The sequence below is a fragment of the Rhinolophus sinicus genome, linkage group LG05 (genome assembly GCF_036562045.2).
Source record: "Rhinolophus sinicus isolate RSC01 linkage group LG05, ASM3656204v1, whole genome shotgun sequence".
Taxonomy (NCBI): domain Eukaryota; kingdom Metazoa; phylum Chordata; class Mammalia; order Chiroptera; family Rhinolophidae; genus Rhinolophus; species Rhinolophus sinicus.
In genome coordinates, this window is record NC_133755.1 from 26,663,191 (window position 1) to 26,685,198 (window position 22,008).

General features: G+C 42.1%; 1 protein-coding gene across 1 annotated transcript in view; it reads left to right on the plus strand.

Moving 5' to 3' along the window:
• The first annotated feature begins 1,286 nt into the window (after nucleotides 1–1,286).
• The window catches only part of TMEM178A (transmembrane protein 178A), a 44,152-nt gene continuing 23,430 nt past the window's right edge, over nucleotides 1,287–22,008 (plus strand). The window contains exon 1 of the mRNA XM_019742645.2: nucleotides 1,287–1,782. Within this exon, the coding sequence (XP_019598204.1) occupies nucleotides 1,383–1,782 (400 nt within the window). The 5' untranslated portion in view covers nucleotides 1,287–1,382. The remainder of the gene's footprint in view (nucleotides 1,783–22,008) is intronic.

The following is a 22,008-nucleotide window of genomic DNA, read 5'->3' on the forward strand; positions in this document are numbered from 1 at the left end:
GCCCCCCAGGGCACTGAATGGCATGAGGGTACTGCACCTCTGTTGTAAGAATACACAACATAAGCAATTAACTCTTTCAGTACCCTGGGTCCTAACATTTCTTCGTTTTAGAAAATGTCAATGTTCCTGCCATTCTCAGAATGACCATCTGTGATTGCTGTGTCTCTTCTGAATGGAAGAGAGCTGACATGTTGACTTTGGTGTGTAGCCTTGCTTTGTTGTTGTTCTTCCCAGTCCGTGCAAGAAACTTGCCCAGGAGAAAAATCATTACTTTGATTTATTCCTGGGGGATTTCTTTATTCAGAGGCAATAATCACTTCACAGAGCAGGTGCCATTGCAAGGGTTTATTGATCCTATGCTCTTCTAGAAATTCCAGGAGGCTGTCAGTCTGGTGGGCAATGGAGGTAATCAAAGAAGGAGAAGTCCATCTCCGTGCAGGCTGAAGTGAAATGGGGAGAAACACTGGGGGCATCAGTCTGTCGCTTCAGTGACAGTCGGTGTCCTTTCTTTCAGAAGAGGGGCTGGAGCAGAGAGAATGCTTGGGCAATGAGGTTGTAATCGGCAAGTGAGAGGGAAAGACGAAGACAACAGAGAGCTTGCCAATGGGCGGGAGAAAGGGTCTTCAGCTCCAGATCAAAATTTCCAGGAGTTAAACACTACGACGCAGCCCGACCTGTATGGGATTTGCTTCTGGGTACAAAACGGGACACTGAGCAAAATCAAGTTGGACAAGTGACAAGACTGAGTCTGATGCTGGTGGATGTCTTTTAAGGTCGTTGGAGGGGAAAGGACAGGAGGCAGTGTGCTTTGGGGTAGGTGCAGAGAAGCATCGGGTCCAGGGCAGGGATATAAAGGGCCGCGCGCGGGGCGGGGAAACAGGGACAAATGAGTGGGGGAAAGAGAGAGTGGAAGAGTTGAGGGAAAGTAAGGGGTCAGTAGGGACAGGGTTAAGGGAAGAGAGGAGGATAAGGGAGAAAAGTGAGGGCGGCGAGGAGGATTAAAAAGGGAAGGCGGACCACTGGAGAGAAGTGAGCACTGTTAGATCTGGAGGAAGGAAGAGGGGCGAGGAGAGTGAGCGGGGGTGGGGGAACGCAGTGAGACCAGGGGGCTGGCGGGGAGGAGGGGGGCCAGAAAGTGCTGTCAGCTGGGCAAAGGCGAGGAGACGGGGGCCGGTGAGAGGGCGGGAGGGCAGTGGGAAGGAGAGAGAGGGAAGGGGGAGAGGGAGCCAGCGGGCCGGCAGCCGGGGGCGGGGAGGCCGCGGGAGGGAGGTGGGGGGCAGGTGGGGAACGCGGGAGGGAGCGCGGAGCAGAGCTGAGGCCAAGAGCATTGTGTCTGGCGGCGGCGCGCGAGCCCACCGGCGGCTGCGGCGGGGCGGGAAGCCATGGAGCCGCGGGCGCTCATCACGGCGTTCAGCCTCGGCCTCAGCCTCTGCTCCCTGGGGCTGCTCGTCACGGCCATCTTCACCGACCACTGGTACGAGACCGACCCCCGGCGCCACAAGGAGAGCTGCGAGCGCAGCCGGTCGGGCGCCGATCCCCCGGACCAGAAGAACCGTCTGATGCCGCTGTCGCACCTGCCGCTGCGGGACTCGCCCCCACTGGGGCGCCGGCTGCTCCCGGGCGGCCCCGGGCGCACGGACCCGGAGTCCTGGCGCTCTCTGCTGGGGCTCGGCGGGCTGGACGCCGAGTGCGGCCGGCCGCTCTTCGCCACCTACTCGGGCCTCTGGAGGAAGTGCTACTTCCTGGGCATCGACCGCGACATCGACACCCTCATCTTGAAAGGTGAGCGGCCCGCGCGCGGAGCACAGCCCGCGGCTCCCCAGGGGCGCGCCGGTCCCTGCAGCCGCCACCTCCCCACCGCGTCCCCGCACTCCGCTCCCAGGCACATTCTTTCATCCTTCCCCGCCGCCTCCTTTCTTTATCCCTCATTCCTTCGTTCTTCTCTCTCTCGCTCTTCTTTCTTTCCATGACTCTTCTTTCCCTCTCATCCTGTTCTTCCTTCTCCCCTTCCTTGAAGTCTGTGCTTTAGCGCCCCCCGCCCCCCGCCTTTATCTGCTTTTTCCTTTGCCTCCTTTCCCTCTCCTCGCATCCTTCGCTGTCTGTACGCCTGCCTGACTTGGAAGGCATGTGTCGATTTTCTTGAAGGTGCTCCCCATGGGGTAACAATCAGAAAGACCTGAGCTTTCCCAGTCGAGCTCCTTCCCTCAAGTTGTGCTTTCCTTTGAGAAAAACCTTTGGAAGAAAAGGGGTGCAAACCTCCGAAGTGGGAGAAAGGGGCTTTTTCTTGTGTCGAGCTGAAGTTGGTAGCAGATGGAACTGCTGTGGTAGCTGGCAGGCTAATGGGGAACTAAGGAGGCCGGAGGACTATTCCTGCAAACCCCCTAAGTGCAGGGTTCTTATGGATTAGACCGCAAATACACCATCCGTGCATGGGTGGAGGACGCTGGACTCAGATAGGACATCCACTTTTTTCAACCTTCCGGATATCTGGGCACACCACCCTCGGTGTCTAGGCACACCAGGGTGAGGAGAGGCGAGAACATGCCCAAATCCTTCAAAGTATCGCTTTCTGGGTTTGCACATGGAATCTCTACATAATCACTCTTGTATGTGTTTGTCATACCTTGTAGGGCTGTTTTGGTTGCTGTTTTGTTATTTGGCACTGAGTTGTAGAGCATCAATGTACTCTTATAAAACCTATGCAACACCTGGTCCCCGTGCCTGTAATCAGACAGTCTGATGTTTTTTTGGTACGCTCATGTAAAAATATTCATTGTGACAATCCTATTGCGGAAGCTTCCTTCTAAATTGCAGAGCTCCACCCTTAATATACATTCTTTTTCTTTGCGATGAAAAGAAAACCATCTTTCCCTTGGATTCATTACTGCTAAAAAAGGAAAAAGTCTGCAACCAGTACATTTTATTATTTAGTAGCCACTCAGGAAAGCAAAAGAACAGACTTGTGTTGAATTACAGGTTGGAATGGAATTACTCAGAAAGGAGGGGGTTAATAACATTTTGGCCGTCAGAATCTTATTAGTTGGCATATTTTTCATTTCTTAAGCATGTCAACTTCCTCCTTCCCATGGCTAGCTCAGCTGGGGACTGCCATCTGAAACCTGTCTGTGCATGGAAGGACTCCAGAGCTTTTGGGGGGAATCAGATATAGTAACTTCTCCTACAAAGAAAAAGTGCACCTTTTTCTTTCCTCTCCTAACTTGCATCCAAATCTGATTTCTCCTCATAAAGATGCTGCATAATTAATTCTGATAGTAACATAGTACATGAATAAACCGTAAAAGCTGAATTTGGAGGCTTGTTATGGAATGCTCATTTAGGCAAGGCAATTTTGAACGCTAAGCAGTGTAGTTTGTCTTTGGAAATGACAGACCTGTATTTCTTTACATTATTTCTATGCCTAGAGTATTTGATTGCATGTAAATTGGATATAGAATAATGCCTGCAACATAGGGGCAGAGTCCAACCCAATAGCAGGAGAGGGACCCTGCTCCTGGACACAGCACATTCCCCACCTGTTCAGGTGCCCTGGCTGGCTGAGGTGCCTAGCTCCTAGGCAATCCAGAATCAAATCCTAAAGACAGAAGAGACATTAGAAGTCATTGAATCCAACCTGCCACCCATTGTTCAATTCCTTCTTCTACAGTCTTTCTGACAAATGGTTGTCCAGCCTACGAGTAGCACTTTCATAAGACGGAATTTGTATACTAGTTAGAGGAATTCTATTTTTATGTGATGAATGCAATGTTTTAGATTAAAACAAACTCAGGTTTATAATATCGATGATGTTTAGCTAATCCTTTGTACAGAACACTAAAAAGTTCTAGGTTGTAATCAGAAGACATGGGCTTTGTTGCTGGCTCTGCTGGTCATTTGCAGTGTGGCCTCCAACAGGTGTCCGGGCCTCTTTGGCTTTCAGTTTCTTGTCTGTAGTATTAGTTGTTAGTAAAATTACATAGATTTCAGGTGTACAATTCTGTATTACATCATCTATAAATCCCATTGTGTGTTCATCACCCAGAGTCAGTTCTCCTTCCATCACCATATATTGGATCCCCCTTACCCTCATCTCCCACCCCCCAACCCCCACCCCCCTTACCCTCTGGTAACCACTAAACTAAAAAAATTATATATTTTAAAGAATTTTCTAGTTCTGAATTCTATGATTGTTGTAATAATAACAATGCAAATTTAGTTTCCTGGGAAGTTAATGAGCTGACATTATTAAGACACGAGGAGTTTGGAGAAAATGACAGACATCAGTACATTATAGGACCATAATTTGTTATTTGGAAGATGGCCAAAAATGCCTGAAGCACTTTTAACATTGCTACTCACCTACCTTGGGCTAGTTCCACAACTCCTCTAGATTTGTTTCATCATCTGTGAAGTGAAAGGGTGACATAGCTTTAAAATGAACAGCTATGAATAATTTGAGAAAGGAAAATATCACTAACATTTTCCTTTCTCAAACAGGTGACTTTGGCAATTGTAGTAGGTAAACATTTTCACCTTGGTTTTGGCATCTGACATTAGTGGCTGTGGTATGAATTTCTTAAATGAGTCACATATTAATTAGAATTTTACATCACATCTAATTAAAAAAACTAGATAACTAGGATCCCAAGTTCCATTCTTACTTTCTTTTCTAAATTATCTTGTTTATGAGTCCTAACATGTAGAAATTTTAATAATAAGGAATGAAGAAAAAGAGACTCAAATGGGAGAGTGGTGAGGAGTGGGAAAGGGTCACAAGAACCACCTGGCATATTTAGTGAGCTTTTGAGAAAAAAAAAGGTCAGCCTTTCTTCATTTGGACTTAGAGAGCAAAGCCAGGAGGTGGGTGAAAGTTGCAGAGGAAAATGTAGAGTTGATAATATGGAAAACATTCTTATAACTGGAATTGTTTGCATTTCCTGTTACTGGAGGCAGGTATTTTTGAGAGATGTAGAGGAGACAAGCATTCAATGTGAACAATGAGAGATTGTTTAGAAATGAAGTGTGTAGACTTTGTAGTATTAATCTACTTAAGAGAAATCGCATGAGCCAGAAAAACATTTCTCTCAATGGGACAAGTATTTGGAAAAAACCATCAAAGTCTGATTGTTACCCTTTCATTATGATTCTAGTTCACTTGTAGCCCAGAGTGACCCTCGAAGTTCTAGATTGGACCTTGAACTAGCTACCTCAATGAGAATGGAGGTGACGTTATTGATAAACCCATTAAGAACCAAGACTAGAGAAAACCCTATGCTATTCTATCAGGCTGACAAACGACCATTCACCAGCACAGTTTAAATACAGTTGTATTTCCTGCCACAAGTCCTGCTACTCACACTATGTTGACCAAGCCACATTTCACTATCTTGCCCACTAGGATAACATGGGAAATTACAAAGGCTTTAGAGACACTAGGTCTGCACTCTATTTCCATAGTTTACTGTCTGATGCAATAAATGCCCATTGAAAGCCTATTATGTGCCAGGTAATATTAGGAAGATTTTGGCTACATATGTGGGAGTTCTTTTGTATTTGAGTTGGTCAATTGACTCTAAATTATACTTTCATATAGGCCCTTCTTGCAGCTAACTTTTGATGCTAAGGAAGCTTTGCTGGTCAGTTTTGCTGGTAAAAACTGTCTCCGATAAGTATGCAAATGAAGTTATCTTCCACTCAGCAATAAGAGGGGTAGATTGAGGGAGCCTAGTAGTAAGGAACTTGTGAAAATGGACTTAGAGCTAGAGCCACAGGCCCCTCAGTGACACTGGGTCTGCCATGGGTGTGAAAGAAGCCTTTCTTATGTGTGAAAGTCACAGAAAGTCAGTAAGGCAGGGGTGTGTGGCACAGATTGTGTAAGGAGCCCAGGAAATGAGAGGAGATGACCTAAAGATAGGTTCTTCATTCCACATCACCCTCCTGTCTTGGAGGTTGGCTTACATTAAATTATGGCCCTACCACCTGCTATCTTTATGAAATTCTGAGTCTTAGTTAATCTGTCAAATGGAGGTGATAATATTTCATTCATTCCCCCAATTTATTTACTGAACAGATATATATTGAGAGTCAGGAATTGTTCTGGGTGCAGAAGATACAAGAGTGAACAAAATGGATAAAAATGTCTGCCCTCACTGAGTTTATGTCAAGTAGTGGATTTATTTTCTAGTGGATTTTATAGTAACTACTCTTAGTAAGTTATGGGATGAGCACTTTGGGAAGGCTGCTCGCATTGGGAGGTAAATGACAGAGAACACAGTGCAAAGTGATGGAGTGCTGTACCCTTTGGGGGACGCCCGGTTGTTCTGTTCCAAGTGTGATTCTTATGTTTAAACTGCTGGATGAACAGTAAAACAGGAGGACAGATGGAAGGAGATGCACTTGGAAAGATTATATAATGCTTCTTTCAGTTACTGAAAACGCTGACTTTCATAAATAAACATTGATGAGACTAGTGAATACATTATGTAGAACTTTGGAGAAATTAAGTTTGAATAGGAATTAGTCATGGAAATTATATCAAAAGTTCCAATTGTTCTGCCAGCCTTAACTTTACTTTAAAATTTTTTTTAATTAAAATTTTTCATTAAAAACAATTAACATTGCTTTTTCAAATATGTGTACCTCATTTATGTAAATCAAATTCTAATATTATATATTGCCTGCAATAAACTGAAGGAAAATTAATGCTGTAGTGTTTTGTTTTTATGAAATTTAAAATGATAGAATTTCAGACATATGAAGATTATAATTCTGTATGCCTAATGTTAACTTGTGTAAATCATTGGGGACTGAATTCTTGAAACTTGAAATAGAACATGTCCTTGTGGTTTTAGAAGCATTTTTCCTCTAATGAGATAAACAGAGATATCAAAGGCAATGGGACATAAATACTTTGTCATTTTGCTCTCCGCAACAAAAAAAAAGTTGGAGAATTGGTAGGAATTCGTTGGGTCTGTTTTTCACTCTGCTAATGATTTATCTGTTTCCCCTGTTGCTTATTTTCCATGAAATTAATAGTCCGTACAGGACCCACCAAGTTCTACCTGATAGATTGATGACTTTCTTCAGCTCATTTGTAGACCAAAGTATCATTTGTGTTGGAATAATTATCTCCCAAGAGCAGATATACCTAGGAATGCTGAGAGGCTAGCACTGTTTCTCCCCCCTGACCCATCAGTTCAGATATTATCCTCTGACCTTCTCTTGGACCAGAAGATGCTTTTGGCAAAACTTTTGGGGGTGTCGGGGATATCACTAAGACTTCCTTTTTATTTCTTTATTTCTCAAGGCAAGTGGTCTCCGAAATTGTTTTGAGCACCATTCTACATAATTTATTCATTTTTAAGTCACGTGCGTGGGCTGTACGAACACATCCATTGTAAAACACAGACAAAAGCAAATTTTGAAGGGATGTGGTAATAAATAGATATAAATGGAAGTTCAACTATTTCACCCTGCATTCCAAAGGATTGCTTGTGTAGCCCGGGGGCACGTACACAACTCCATGTTGAAGACTGCTTTTCTCACTGTTCATTAGCACTGCCAAATTTCTCATCTAGGCAAAGGAAGGAGTGATTTTTCCTGTCATGGCTGAAATTTATGGTGAGTCTCCCAGTGCGCTGTTATATCACACACAGGGGAAAGAAGAATATGCATTTTGTTTCTGTATCATTTGAGACATTAGACATAGGAATAAATGAACCCTTTTCAATTAAACAACTGCCAGCTCATACTACTTAATGATGAGATTTGTAGTTTTATCCCACAGTGTTTTGAGGCTCGCTGTACCCAAGTATGGTATTCTGTATTCTGACACATTCTATTGCTAACACTCCTGAAGGTTATGTTGAATAGAAATTAAATTCTTACTTGCCACTCTCCTATCAAAAAAAGATATTTGCTTCTATTCTTTCCATTTGCACACATAAATTGTCTTTTAAAGTAATTTATAAACACAAAAGTTGATGGTGTTTTAAGTGGTTTGTGATCAAAATTGCCAGAATCAATGACATTTGTATCCACCATGTTTCATGGGTAACATTTAGCAGGAATTGAGAGGGGGGAAAAAAGAAGAGTTTTTGGTATGTCATAGAAAGTTCACATCCAATTATACCCGAGTTGCTGTGATTTTTTTCCTTAGCTACTGATTTTTCTTCTTCAAAGCTTCAAAAGAGCCCTCAACCTCCATCAGGCACACTGCTCATAATTGCAAGTGTTCTTGATTGCCATAGAAGATAAGCGTTTGTTGGGGGGGCATCTGGACATTACATTCCTTTGAGGGAATGAGGAGACTCCCAATGTCAATACAAAGTGGGAAACCATGAGGAATGGGAACATTGAAGGAATTTAGGCAGATCCTAGGGTTTTTCCAACAGTTACCAAGAATGAAAATCTCCTTTCATCTTTGAATATACCTGCTGTGCAGTATACCCCAGATTACTGATCTGTGACCTCTGCCAAGCAAACTGTGACCTTGGATTGTCTGTCTTCTTATTCCCTGAGCCCACCTTTCCATGTTACCTTATCTTTCAGGGAGATTCCTCTGTCCTTTAATACTCAACTGTGTGAACATCTGGGGCTCATTTTCTTGTATTATTTGCTGGTTATAAGAGTAAAAATAATCAGATTTGGTCATCCTCCTCACTTCCCACCCATTTGCAAAAACAACTGGTGAAATGGAAGGAAATAGTTGAAAACAACCAAACTGGAGGATTGGCAAATAATGCAAACAGGAAATCTGTCTATTTTGTAGTAAAGCATTAGCTCAGTATTTGGGGGGCAATTCAGATAAGATCATTTTAATTATGTAGACCTACTTTAGGTTTAATAAAATTGCATTTTCTACAGTTACTATTTTAAAAAAGCACCACCCCACTGATATTGTTGAAAGCTTTCCACAACTGGTTGTAAAGATTTGTATCACAATAAAGCTGTTTGGACTTTATCTTCAAAACCTGGTCAAATTCACGACAGTTTATTTTTTTCGCTCTCTTATAGTATTTCCCTGTGGTTAAAAGTGATTGCAGTGATTAATCTGTTTTATTTCAAAGTTTTAACTAAAAGGAAGTATCTGAACTTCTTGGAACATGAGAGAGCCGGCATGAAGCTGACAGCCTTTGTTTGCTGCAGAGTGACTGGAAACTACACGCTGTACTCCATCTTTCTTGTAACTCAGCCAGATAAGCTGATTGCAGACCAAACAGAAATGTCATGGGGCACCCATCAGGGAATGCATTAGCAAGTGAAAAAAAAAAAAAGGGGAACAATACAAACCATATTTTAATTCCTGTTATCTTGAATTACTGAGGACACATTGAATTATTTTCTATTAACTTTCTGGATGTCCCCCAGTGTTCAGAGTTTTTAATATTTTGTTCATTGGTGAAAACTCAATCAACTCATTTCTCCTCTAAGGATCTAAAGGATGTAATATGTTCCCTTTTGGTTTCTCTAAGTTGTTTGTTACTATGCAGGTAGTAGACAGGGAAGAGATTCCAGAAATACAAGTGGGAAATTCTGAATATATAGATAATTCCAAAAGGCTTAACTGTCCCTTTACAACAGGTCACCGAACTGCAAATCAACACTGATGCTTTCATCTGCCATGCTAGTAAGCCCTGGTTTGCAGACTTAGGCTCTATAACAGTGGAACAGGCAGCGTAGGGGGTGTGGGGAGTGGGATGTGGGAGGCTGTATTTGGCTTTGATTTCCTTTGTCTACATTTTGAGGAATTTTTATTTGGTGTAGGGGATGTGAGCATTTGCTTCACTCAACAGTCAGCCAACACATGTTACTAGTGAGTGTTGGAAAAGAAATGCTTTTGAAAATAAGAGGCTACATAGTGACAAACATGGGTGCTCTGTCCTCCTTGTCCCTTGAGGTTATGCTTTCCTTAACCACACCCAGGGCAGTAAGGAAGCCTGGGGTGGGAATAGGTGGGGGGTGCTGTTGGTTAATTTGTGTTTGAATGCCATTTCTTAACCTCTTACAATTTTGAAAATTGCTCACAGTAATGTTTACAGTTGTCATGGAATTTTAAGTATGTGCATCCTGTTAAATGGTACTCAGTGAAGTTATCCTGAAAAACAACGGAATAGATCACTTGTCATGTGATTGAAAAACTATGAACTGGATCATCAGAGTGACAATTGACATAGAAAATAAACTGTAGGGGGAAGAAACCAAAAATATAACGGCCAATGGGAATAACTGAGTCTCGACCAGTTGGAACTCAGTGTTTGTTTCATGCCACTGATACTTAAGAATCACTTAATCCAGGTGATTTAATCTTTAGCATTTAACATATCGTAGGGAAACTTTTGTTTGGTGTTCAGGCAATAGAAGTATTGGTTGAAGGAACATAAAACTAACAAATACTAGAAAAATGAAGAGATAAGCTGAACTCAAGATTGACAGGACAAACAATGACTGCTAATGTGAATGTTTTGGAAAAATGCTGTCTTTTTGTTCAGGTGTTGGAAACAAACAAAAGACACAAGGAAACAGTTTAGTATTCAGCAGTAAAAGATAAAATCTAGCCAGAAGATGTCCAATGAAGAAGCATTAAAGTCATGTTGTGTTTCTAGACACACAGGAAACTGTTTAGTATTCAGCAGTAAAAGATAAAATCCAGCCAGAAGATGTCCACTGAAGAAGCATTAAAGTCATGTTGTGTTTCTTTCCTTTTTTTTCCCCTCAAGGATAACTTTTCTTTCTGAAACTCAAAATGATAGGAGGAAAATGGGTAAGCACCTGTAGAATCAGAGACTCATAGAGTTGAAAGGAACTTTGAGTAGTTATCCTTACCCCCCCTTTTTTTTTTTTTTACTATTATGCCCTTGATAGATGATTTTCACTTGTTTGTAAACTCCTGTCAATTACATGAAATTTCTAGTGTGCCACCTCTAACCCCATTCTTTGCTTTCCCAAAGAGTATTATCAGAATGCCTGGGAGGGAAAGGATGTTGTTATCAGCATAATCTCGAATTAGTTTTACTTTATAAAACAGTCTATCATTTGGACAGGGAGGCCCTCCAATCTTGTAGAAGGGGCTTAGAGACAGCAATATGATTGGCGGTGGGGGTGGAGACTTTATCCAGATGGGGTATTTTTCAGGGGTGGGGGTTTAAGGGGAGCTGATGGATATTGTGAGCATGGGTGCTTCAGTCATCCCCAGGTACAATCATTGATTTGAAAATTGGGAGCTGTACAAATAATTCATGACCTGTTAGTCTTCTGAACTGATCCCAACGTACCTGATTTGGGAAAATTCTTTTTTTAATGACAGGAGAAATCATAAAAGGTCACAGTTTTGCATTCCCTCCAAATATGACAGAGTTATTAAAACAAAAGTGTCTGAGAGGTTACCAGAGGGTAAGGGGGTTGGGGGGTGGGAGATGAGGGTAAGGGGGATCCAATATATGGTGATGGAAGGAGAACTGACTCTGGGTGGTGAACACACAATGGGATTTATAGATGATGTAATACAGAATTGTACACCTGAAATCTATGTAATTTCACTAACAATTGTCTCCCCAATAAATTAAAAACAAACAAAAAAAAGAAAAACTGGAAAAAAAAAAAAGGTGTCTGAGAGGCCCTGAGAGGCATTAGGCAGAGAAGTTCTCTATTCTCTAAACCACACAGATAGGTGATTCCGCAGTAATGTTTTGACGATGCCGTGGGGGAAATTGAGTGCTACTAAGAGGCCCAGATTTTCATTTTGAAAATTTGTGGTATGGGTGTTTTTTAGAGCAGGTTTTTATTTCTACATTATCACAGAGTTCTTGTTGTAGCACTCTTCTAGTTCTAGTTGCAGGTTAAAATGGCAGACTTTTCTTTTTTTTCCTGGCCAAGTATTCTCCCATATATGTAGTTTTCTGGAGTTGTTTTTATTTCTGAAAAGGTCAGGTACAGCAGCATTTCTGATAAGTATGAAACATAATTTGGGTTGTGGGTCTAATGTTTAAAAACACAATTAGTGAAAGTGCTTGATAGACATTTATCCACTCATATAGGTGGGTTTATCAATTAAGGATCTTTTAGTGCCAAATAACAGAAAATCCAAATGAAAATGGTTTAACCTACAAGGAAAATGTATTATCTCCCAAAACAAGAAGTCTGGAGGAAGCCTGTACTTGGGGTGATTAAAGATTCAATGCTGTTGGGCGTTAGTAGCCCCAACATGGATGATTTGCCTTTAGGCTTATCTCTTCCTGCTCACAGCAGTGCAATGAATCTCTGCCTCACACAACAACAGTTTAAAGACTAGGAAGCCGGAGAGGCCATGCCCCTTTTTTGTGAACCCTTTATACAATAAATGCAATTTCCCAGAGGTCTCTCAGCAGACTTCTCATAGGTCAGAATTATGTCACATGACCATTCCTTAGCCAATCCCTGACAAGTGGAATGGAATTATCCTAATTTCTTTAGACCAGTCAAGCTTCCTCCATGGTGCTGGGGAAGGTCCCAGTCTTCCCTGGAAGCACTTGGCTACCTGACACCTGGACAAAATCCGGCTTTTGTTAGCGAAGGAAGTATGACTGTTGTGTACACAACCATGGTGACTGTCACAGCAGAGAAATCTACATGGCAGTCCTGTCCTACTTGTGGTCATCCCATAGGTAAAACAGGACTGAGAGGAGAACCCAGCTTTCCTGTAGCTATTCCAGATTTACTATGGTCTCTCCACATCCTGCCCTGGTGCGCATAAGGGAGGAAAAACATCTTTTGCCCTCTACGCTCCTAAGTTCCCTGGTTTGGACCCTATAAATTAGACTGTCAAAAGACAGATTAATGAGGGAAAAACGAACAGAAGTTTAACATATGTATCATTATATACATGGGAGTACTCAGAGATGAATAACTCACAGAGGTAGTTAAAGCTTGGGCTTATGTAGCATCTTATCAAAGGAACAATACATTTTTCAAGAAATGACAAGACAGAGGAAAAGGACTTTGAGTTTCTAGGGCTGGCAAATTGTGGGAAGGCAAATACATGGGGGAAATTCATGGTAGATACGGATTAGTTTTAGCATTTTTTTTTAAATGCAGATTCCTCTGATACTGTCTCTTGGCTGATAAGAATCTAGAGCTGTCTCCAGTGATTAACTTCTATCTTTACTGGTGGGGGTAGGGGGGTGGCATCTTTGAGAAAGAAAATGAGAAAATCACTCTTTGCTATTGCCTGTGTCCTGATGCCTTGATAGAGGCACATGTTCAAAATTTCAGAAACTGACCAATTTGAAAAAAAGCAACTTTACTTGTGTCTGTATTGGGCTTGAATAATCCTTGAAATTTCTGTAAAGAATTATTTGCTTTCAAAATTGCAAACCTGGAAGGCCACCTGAGGAAGCGGTTGTTTAGCAGTGTGTGATTCTCTGTTTGGTCGCGTGGGATGTAGGGAGAGTGTATTAAGATGAACCCCAGACTTCTTGGCAGGATGTTTGTGTGAAACCACTGCAGGGCACCTCACGTTTCCTGATGGAATTGCTGTGCTCCTCTTGGACCTGTCATTTGAAACCAAGAGGCCTATATATTAAAGCTTGATATCTCTTTACAGCAGGAATTTCAAAGTAAGAAAAACAATCTGAACTGTTACAGATGGGCTGAGCTAGCAGGATTTTAGCACAGAAGCCTCAGAAGGTGGTGTATATCCACAAGGTATGTGGGTGGACATATATTTGGACCACCAGATTGCATGCCAATTTGAAGGTTCAAATAGAAAGAAAAAGCAAGAGAGCAGGCAGGAAAGAGAGGAAAGCAGGAAGGAGCAAATGAGCAGCTACTTGGTGGATCTTTGGAGAACCATCTCGATGGGATCTTATTTCTTTAAATATCTATTAGGTACATTTATCTTTCTAAAATGCAATCTTATCATATTTTTTCTTTTATTAAAAATCTCTGTCTGTTGGTTTCCTCAATAAATGAAACAGAATTACCAAATGATCTAGCAATTCCACCCTTAGGAATATACCTAGAAGAATTGAAACCAGAAACTCAAACAAAATCTATGTGCATGTTCATAGCAGCAGTATTTACATTAGCCAAAAGGTAGCTACAACCCAAATGTCCATCAACTGATGAGTGGGTAAACCAAATGTGGTCTATCTATATAATGGACCATTATTCAGTCCACTAAAGGAATGAAGTGCTGACACACGCGACAACATGGATGGACCTTGAAAACATTTTGCTAAGTGAAAGAAACCGGACACAACACAGAAGGCAATGTATTGTATGATTCCATTTATAGAAATATTCTATTTATAGAACAGGCCAATCCACAGAGACAGAAAACGAGGGGGAAGGAAGAGTGAGTACTACTTAATGGGTACACAGTTTTCTTTTGGGTTGATAAAATGGTCTGGAAATAGAGAGTGGGAATGGCTACACAAGGTACTCAATGAAGTTGGATCCTATCCTTAAAATGGTAAAAGAGAAAAAAATCTCTGATGGTTTCTCACTGCCCACAGCTATAAGCCTAAACTTTTCAGCAGTCATAAAATAGCCTTCACTGTGTGCTTCCAATGACATTTCTGATTGTGTATACCCCAGCCACCTCTCCATGAAATCTAGGATCAGGTTATACCAGCCCATTTGCTATTCCCTCAAAACATATGTTCTTCGCTCTCTGTGTCATTGTGTATTCTATTTCCTCTGCCTGGAATTCATCACCTCCTGTCCATCTGGGCGCTCTTCCTTGAAAGCTTAGTGCCATTGTTATTTCCTTTCTAAATTTCTTTGACTATCCCTTTAGCCCCTCATTCCCTGCAGAATGAATTGCTTTATTAGCTGGGAGCCAATGTGCTTTATACATACTTCTATTACAGTACTTTCTATATTACATTGTGGTTTGTTTTCTTGTCCATTTTTCTCCTAACCTTAAGGCCAGGGACAGATGCCGCCCAGCTCAGTATCTGACACATGGTGACCTTTCTACAGAATGGCTGTTGAAAAAAATTGTATTGGATAGATTCAAATCAGTCATATGTGGTCCATTTTCTTCTCACCCACTTCAGAGTTTTTCATGTAGTTCAAGGACAAGGAGAAGGGAGAATTATTCTCAGCTTTCAAAGACTAGGACGTTAATAATTAATTCAAAGAAGGCAAAGTACTTGGCATTTTAAAAAAATAGTAGTAGATGTAAAAAAACATTGTGGTATGCTTTTATTTTTGAAGAATTAAAAAAAAATCAGTGTAAAATTAACAGAGTGCTCCTTTATGAGGGATTTTTCTCATCAAGTGTTCTGAATCCTTAACTAAAGGATTATATTATTATTGAGGTTTTCTTGTTTTTATGCTTATCTCCATAGGAAGTCCCTATCTCCAAGGAACAGTTCCTTTGTCTCTGTTCTCTCACAGGACCTACTGGGGCGATTTTCAAATAATTAGGAACTCAATACATAGATGGTGTTTTGTCAAGTTCATTCTAAGTATTTCCATGTACAGATTTGGCATATTAGATATTTTTTTCCCCAATACAATCGTTGCAAGTCCAATGCTTCCTTTGGCCAGAAAGCAGAATAGCTGAAACAAATTGCTGAAAGACTCTGGGTTGCTGCCCTTCGTCAGTCTGTTCACTGAACTATTCTGCTACTCTATCAGCCTTGTTTCTAGGGAGGGTCTCGTATACTGAAAAAGACTGGAGAATCACTTGGGCCGCAGGAGTGTTCTTCCGACTCCTCACACACAGCTAGCTCTCCAAGAGACCGATGGCTTTGCTGACATTCTAAAGTGATCTCCCTCCTAGCAAATTTATCTTGCAGTTTATTGAGGTGACAGGAGTCAGGAGACTCGGGGCATCTTCTTCCCTCTACTATTAACTAGCTATATGACCTTGGGCAAGTCCCCTCACCTCTCCAGGTCTTCCTTTTCTCATTTGTAAATATAGAGGTTGTATCCCTGTAACCTGTTGGGTCTCTGGCAGCATTAACCGGCTGTAATTATAGAATGCCTAGATAACAGCAGCTTAATTAACTCAGCAAAGTGTAAGGAGAGGAAAAGGTCAGTTCTCTCTAGAAGCAGGAAGCCTTAGGACAATCCAAGTTCGAGAGCCTTTTCCTGTTTTCAGATTGTTCACCCACATGTCTTTCTTTTGCCCTTTGGAATGTGACAAGCTTTCTTATTGCTAATTTTCTTTTTTATTCCTGAGGGTTTCAAAGGAGAAAGCGGGACTTTCTATATTATTCCTGCAACTCTCTTCTGTAGGAGCAATGTTTGCCATTTGGTTGGAAGGACTCAGCTGTGTAATTTTTTTCTTCTTAGGTGATTTCATAGGGACTTGGTAATAATAAGTTATATCTGGTTTTAGGAACTCGAGTTAGAGTTTATAACAGAGCAAAAAAAAGGAGTACCCTTTAGAAAACTGCATAGCCTAATTTAAATTTGCCTTACTTGCTCATTTAAAATTTTTTTGAAGACGTTTTGAAATGATCTTGATGAAAGAAAGAAACCATATACTTTTTCTTTGTTACCACAGGAAAAAAATTCTAGGTGTATTCTTTTTTTCCTTCCTAAGAGTATTTAATACTCATTATCCACATAAAGTAAATGAGAAGTCTACAATTATGGGTTATGCTTCGTTTTGTTCAAAAGTTTTAGAGATACGCTTTCTGAATTTAATAATCCACTAGAAGTTATGTTTGATCACTTTAATTCATATTATGAATCTAGGTTATTCATTTTAATTTCTTTTTTCCCCTCAAATGATAGTTTAGGTGGCTAGCCACATAGTGTAATTGGCATAATAGTTAATTTCACTGAAAGCCCTATTGAAAAAATTTGAACATGCCATGACTTTCCTTGACCCCAAATTTCCTCTTTTATGCAGAGAAAAGGAAATACCCAGGTAACCTCTTTCATCATCCATGGCAATGATTATAATGGCAGATGTGCTGCTCACCTTCTGATCCTTGAGAGGACCAGTCGTTTTTACTTAAATCCTCCCACACAAAGCAGAGATCAGGTAGACAAGACGGGTCATCTGTGCCATCCCCATCAGGGTCAGGCTGGTTCTTACTGAGAGAGTCAGAGTGGGATATCCAGAAGACAGACTGTAGATGGTCTGGGTCTTGAGTGGACCACCTCACCTTTGCCTGTCATAAACGTTTTGGTCGTTTGGAAGACTTACTTAGAAGACTATCTAAGAGGAGGAAAAGAAACCAGTTGAAAGAAGGTCAACTAACCTACACTGAACGGTGATGGGGAGGATGGAGGAAAGGCAATTCCATGGAGAATGAGAGGAGAGCCATCAGTTAATGGTCTTAACTTTGGTCTCTTGCTTTGGGAATGTATTTAGAAAGTTTCTTCATCCTCTTGCGATTTTGTTTCTTTCCTTTTACAAACAGTAATAATAGGGAAGAGTCTTACAAAATCAGTGGGAGATTATGAACTAGGGAAGTGAAATTACTCTGTAGTAGCCCATGACAAGGAGTGCAATACCCATGGAATATAAGAAAAAGTACCTTAGACGTTCCCAGCACAATCACGCCACAAAACTCTAACCAGTTTTTACAGAGAGAAAAAGGAGATGTGTTCCCTGACTAAGCATATGCGTATGTGATGGAGGAGAATAACACTGGAACTGCTGGTAATTGCCATTTGTATATTGAGGGCATGTGTCTATGTCATAGGGGGGAGATGAGGAACCCGGGTACCAGGCACTACAGGCCTGGTCTGGGGTCCTCCAGCTACATGTACATGGAGGACCTTGGCAAGTCTTTTAAATCTCTCTAGATCACAGTTTCCCACTTTAATAGCGAAAGGTCAGACTTCATGATTTCTAAGAGTTTTCCAAATTATTACATTTTGTGACTTATTTAGAGCATCAGGAAGTAAAGAGTAAGTTTTCCAGATAGCTAAAACCTAACTTTATGTGCGTCAAACTTGTTTTTATTTAACTGGATGGATATATTTATTCAATGCATTTATGCACATCTCTGCTTTCTGAAACAGAGCATTAAATTTAACTTTGGCTTAATGACTCAAGGTTTTCATTATAAACTATGATGTAATACCTAGGTCTCCTTAGGGAATATAGAGGCGTGCAGATTATTTGCCTCAAAACTAAGTGACACAGTCTACTCTCCTTTAAAAAAATGATTGTGCTTGTTCTGATTTTTTCATGCTTGCTGCTTTTCTAAATATCGCTTCCTTCTGCTTCCGTTGTCTATCTCTAGCTGCCCCTTTTTATATTCTACTCTGCTGCTTCTCATGGGCTAGAAACAGAGGCCAAAGATGAAGTACGTTGGAATTATATCTGAAGTTAGGACAGATAGTCTTAAGGTGAGGTTTCAGGAGGTACTCCTGCAAGTGAAGACTTTGGGACTTTATTGTCCCTGCCTGAGGCCTTTGGGGTGCTCTGCTGTGCTGCAATAGGTGAGTCTTACAGTATCAAGGTATAGGGCACTTCCTATTTATGGAATGATGGAAAGCTGTGACCATCCTTCCCAGAGGAGAAAAGGAGAATGAGAGCAGGGTAAGAATGACTTACCCCAAGGGACAATAGGAGGGCTCAGAAATAGAGGGGTCACCGGATGGGCAGATGGGTGGGTCTCTGAGAGTGTCCAGATGATTGACAGGCCCTGCTAGCTCTCATTTGCAGGGCAACCTACGGTCTTCTGTTCACAGCCGTGGCTTGTTAGACATTCTCTCTTGTGACAGCCCATTACCACCTCCTTTAGAAAAAGCAGATACAGGGGGATTGGCAGTGGCAAGGTTGAATTAGGATCCACGGATGCTGAACTTCTAGTTAATTGTTATCCTATCGATCCTCAGGGCCACTTGCAGTAGATTAAGGAAATGTAAATTGGTTATTCATTTTCTGTGTATTTACATGTAAATGTCACTTTATTGGCTTGCAAAACACAGTATTGTCCATTTCAGCATAAATTTGGACACTGACTAATTTGCACTTGTTTAATCTGCAAGCTTGGCAATTTTGGGAAACCTCCTCCCTTCTCATCCTCCCTCCCCATAGTCTCACCTCACCCGTCCAGCAAAGCCAACAACGTTATGTTAGGCTATAAAAATACCACTGGGTTTCTCTAAGCTTTCTTGAAGTTTTAAAATAAATAAGTAAAAATAATTATCACATAGGCCAGTCTCCCAGGGGGTGATCTTGGCTGTGTTTTCTGGGTACACAATGAAGACAAGCAGTCAGGCCTGGTGCTTTCCTGGGACCACAGCTCCTCTGCCCAGGAGGGGACAGGAGCTCAACCTGGGCAGGCAGGAACCAGGGGCTCTAACATCTGCAGCTCTGGCTTCATCTAGGATTGTGTTTATGTAGCTCTTGAGGGTGATGGGGAGATGTGGGGAAGTGATGAGTAATTGTAGAAATGGGACTGTGTATATTACCCCTTTTGGCCTGGGAGTTGAGTGTGTCACTTTTGTGTCCCACTTGTGTTCCTCTTAACTTTATCCTCTCTTTTAGCACAATCAGCATGGGTGAGGATGGGCACAGTGTGCAAGCGCCTTCTGCTTTCTTGCCTTCTTCTGCTGGCCCCTCCTCACTTCTAGAAAAATACTGTCATCACTGAGCACAGGATTCTGGAATAACAGTCCCTGCAGCAGTGTAGCCCTCGGCCTTATTTATTCAAAGTTGTGGATTGACTTCTTTATTGATCTAGGCTGATAATTATGCAGTCTGTTGGGCTGTCTCTAATTATTTTGGCTATCTTAATTATTGGATTGTGCATGATCTGTTCTGTTCAAATCATTTCTCTGCAGATAGAATTGAACCAGTTGAGGAGTGCATGCATCTATCTGCCCAGTGCCTGTCTACTTCTGCCTCTAGCCCTTTGTGTCTTGTTAAATGAATCATGTTGCTTCCCTGTTTTTCATTTTCCTTTCTGTGAACACAGAGAGAATGATATTTACCTTGTGGCTTAAGATGTAGGGTCACTAAATATCAGGCACTAGCAAAATGTAAATTGTCGCTATCAGTTTGATAGGGCTGTTATGCTGACTTCATGTAGTTGAAATCTTCATTTTTTTCTGATGGTGAACTTTCGTAAATACATTCTCATTGTAGAAAATGCAGAAAACTGCAAAGAAGAAAACAGAAATCATCTATAACCCTGCAACTTAGTTATATAACCCTGTAAAAATTAGGACATGTTCATCCAGTCTTGATGCAAATATATACACAAGCATGTGTTTGACATAATACGATACATACTGCTTTGTATCTTAAGATTAAGCCATGAGAATTTCCCAATTTTAATCATTTTTAATACTTATATACTACTTTAACTGTGGATGTATAGTTAATGAATAGTTAATGAATCTTTCCAGCTCCCTTATCTCCTCATATGCCCTCCCCGTTTTTCCCAACCGACAGAATCATCTATCTAAAATGAAACTTGATCATATCACTTCTCTGCTTAAACCCTTCTGTGGCTCCTGATAACTTACTGGATTGAGGCCTTACAGTGTGGGAAGGAGCTCTTCCTGTCTGGTCTCTGCCAATCTTCCCCCTTAGTGCTTTATTTCTGATCACTCTCCATCTCACACTTTATACACCAGCAATACCAAGCCTCCTGTCCATCAGCGCCTGCCCTCACTTTTGCTCTTCTGTCTGGAATGCCTATTCCTTCCCCGAACGCCACCAACCACCTGCCCTTGGACCTGGCTGACTCTGACTCAGTTTTCAAATTCACTCCAGGAGGCCTTCTCGGACCTCCCCTCACTGGGCACCTGTCTCTCTGGGCAGTTCTGCTGCGGCCTGCTTGTATTCTCCATTACTCAAATGACCGCTAGCCCCTTCCAACCCTTCCTCCACGCTGGGGCAAGAGTGAAGTGTGTTATGCTTGTTTGTTTTACAAAATCCATTTTGATCACGACTGCTCCTAGTTTACAACCTGTGATGACTTCCATTGAGGCTCACCACAGAGACCAGGTCTCCATTTGCCTTCAGGCCCTCTGTGGTCTAGGCCTCAATTTCCTCTCGAGCAACATCTTCCCTGATACCCCCTCCCCTCCTGTACCCCAGTCCTGCAGGCCTTCCTCTCCAAAGCCCCATACGTGCCCTTCCTTCTGCCTCACGAGGACAATCCTGCTCATCCTTGGGACGTCAGCCTTCTCAGGGTGCCTCCTGTTCGGTGGTGTCAGAGCACTGAATGCATCTCCTTTATGTAAGAGTTGTGATTTCACATCTATTAGTGCTATTATAATGCCAGTGTCCTTCACTAGACTCTAAACTCTCTGAAGGCAGGCCTGTGTTTGTTTTCATTCAGTTTATGGGTGGGGTTGGATTGGAAGAAAATCACAAGTTTCAATAGCTGAGATTAGACAAGCTCTACAACAAATCTGAGCTGGGTAAGATTAGTTAGTTAAGTTGTGACCAAGTGGGGTGATGCAGGAAGCATGGATTAAAGATGATCATGCCTAAAGAATGCCTTGGAATACCATATGAAATTAATATTACCAGCCTCATCTTACAGATTAATTAAGACACAGGGAATTTCATAAAGGGAGCAGGTGATAGGGCCATCATCCAATGTTAAGCCAACCTCCAGGACAGGGAGGTGATGAACACGGGGGTCCAGGCTGTCTGTTAGGAAGTGATAGACCTCCTGGGGTCTGGCTGAGGAGTCCCACATGTGTGTTTGCATGGCTCAGGCTGTGTCTGGCAGCTGGCTGGTGCATTGTGTGCACTTCAACCAGCCAGGCAGGCCAGTGGTGCCCCCAGAAGCAGGGAGCCCCGCAGAGGCTGATTTCATCTGTGCACATTTGTGCTCCTGGTCATTAATGGGGCTCTTCGGAGACCTTTTCATTGCTCTGCACAAGCGGGGGCAGCTGCTGGCCCGGGTGCGGGGGTTCTCAGAGGGCACTGTGCTAAATCCTGAGCAGGAAGTCACCAGGTGCTCAGACTTCGGACGAGGAAACGGAGGTGGCCTTTCTGCTTCTAGTCCGGGGCTTTGTATACAAGTTGGCCACTGAGGAGGCTGAGGACTGGGGGATACCCTGGAACATGGAGCCGCAGGCTTTGAG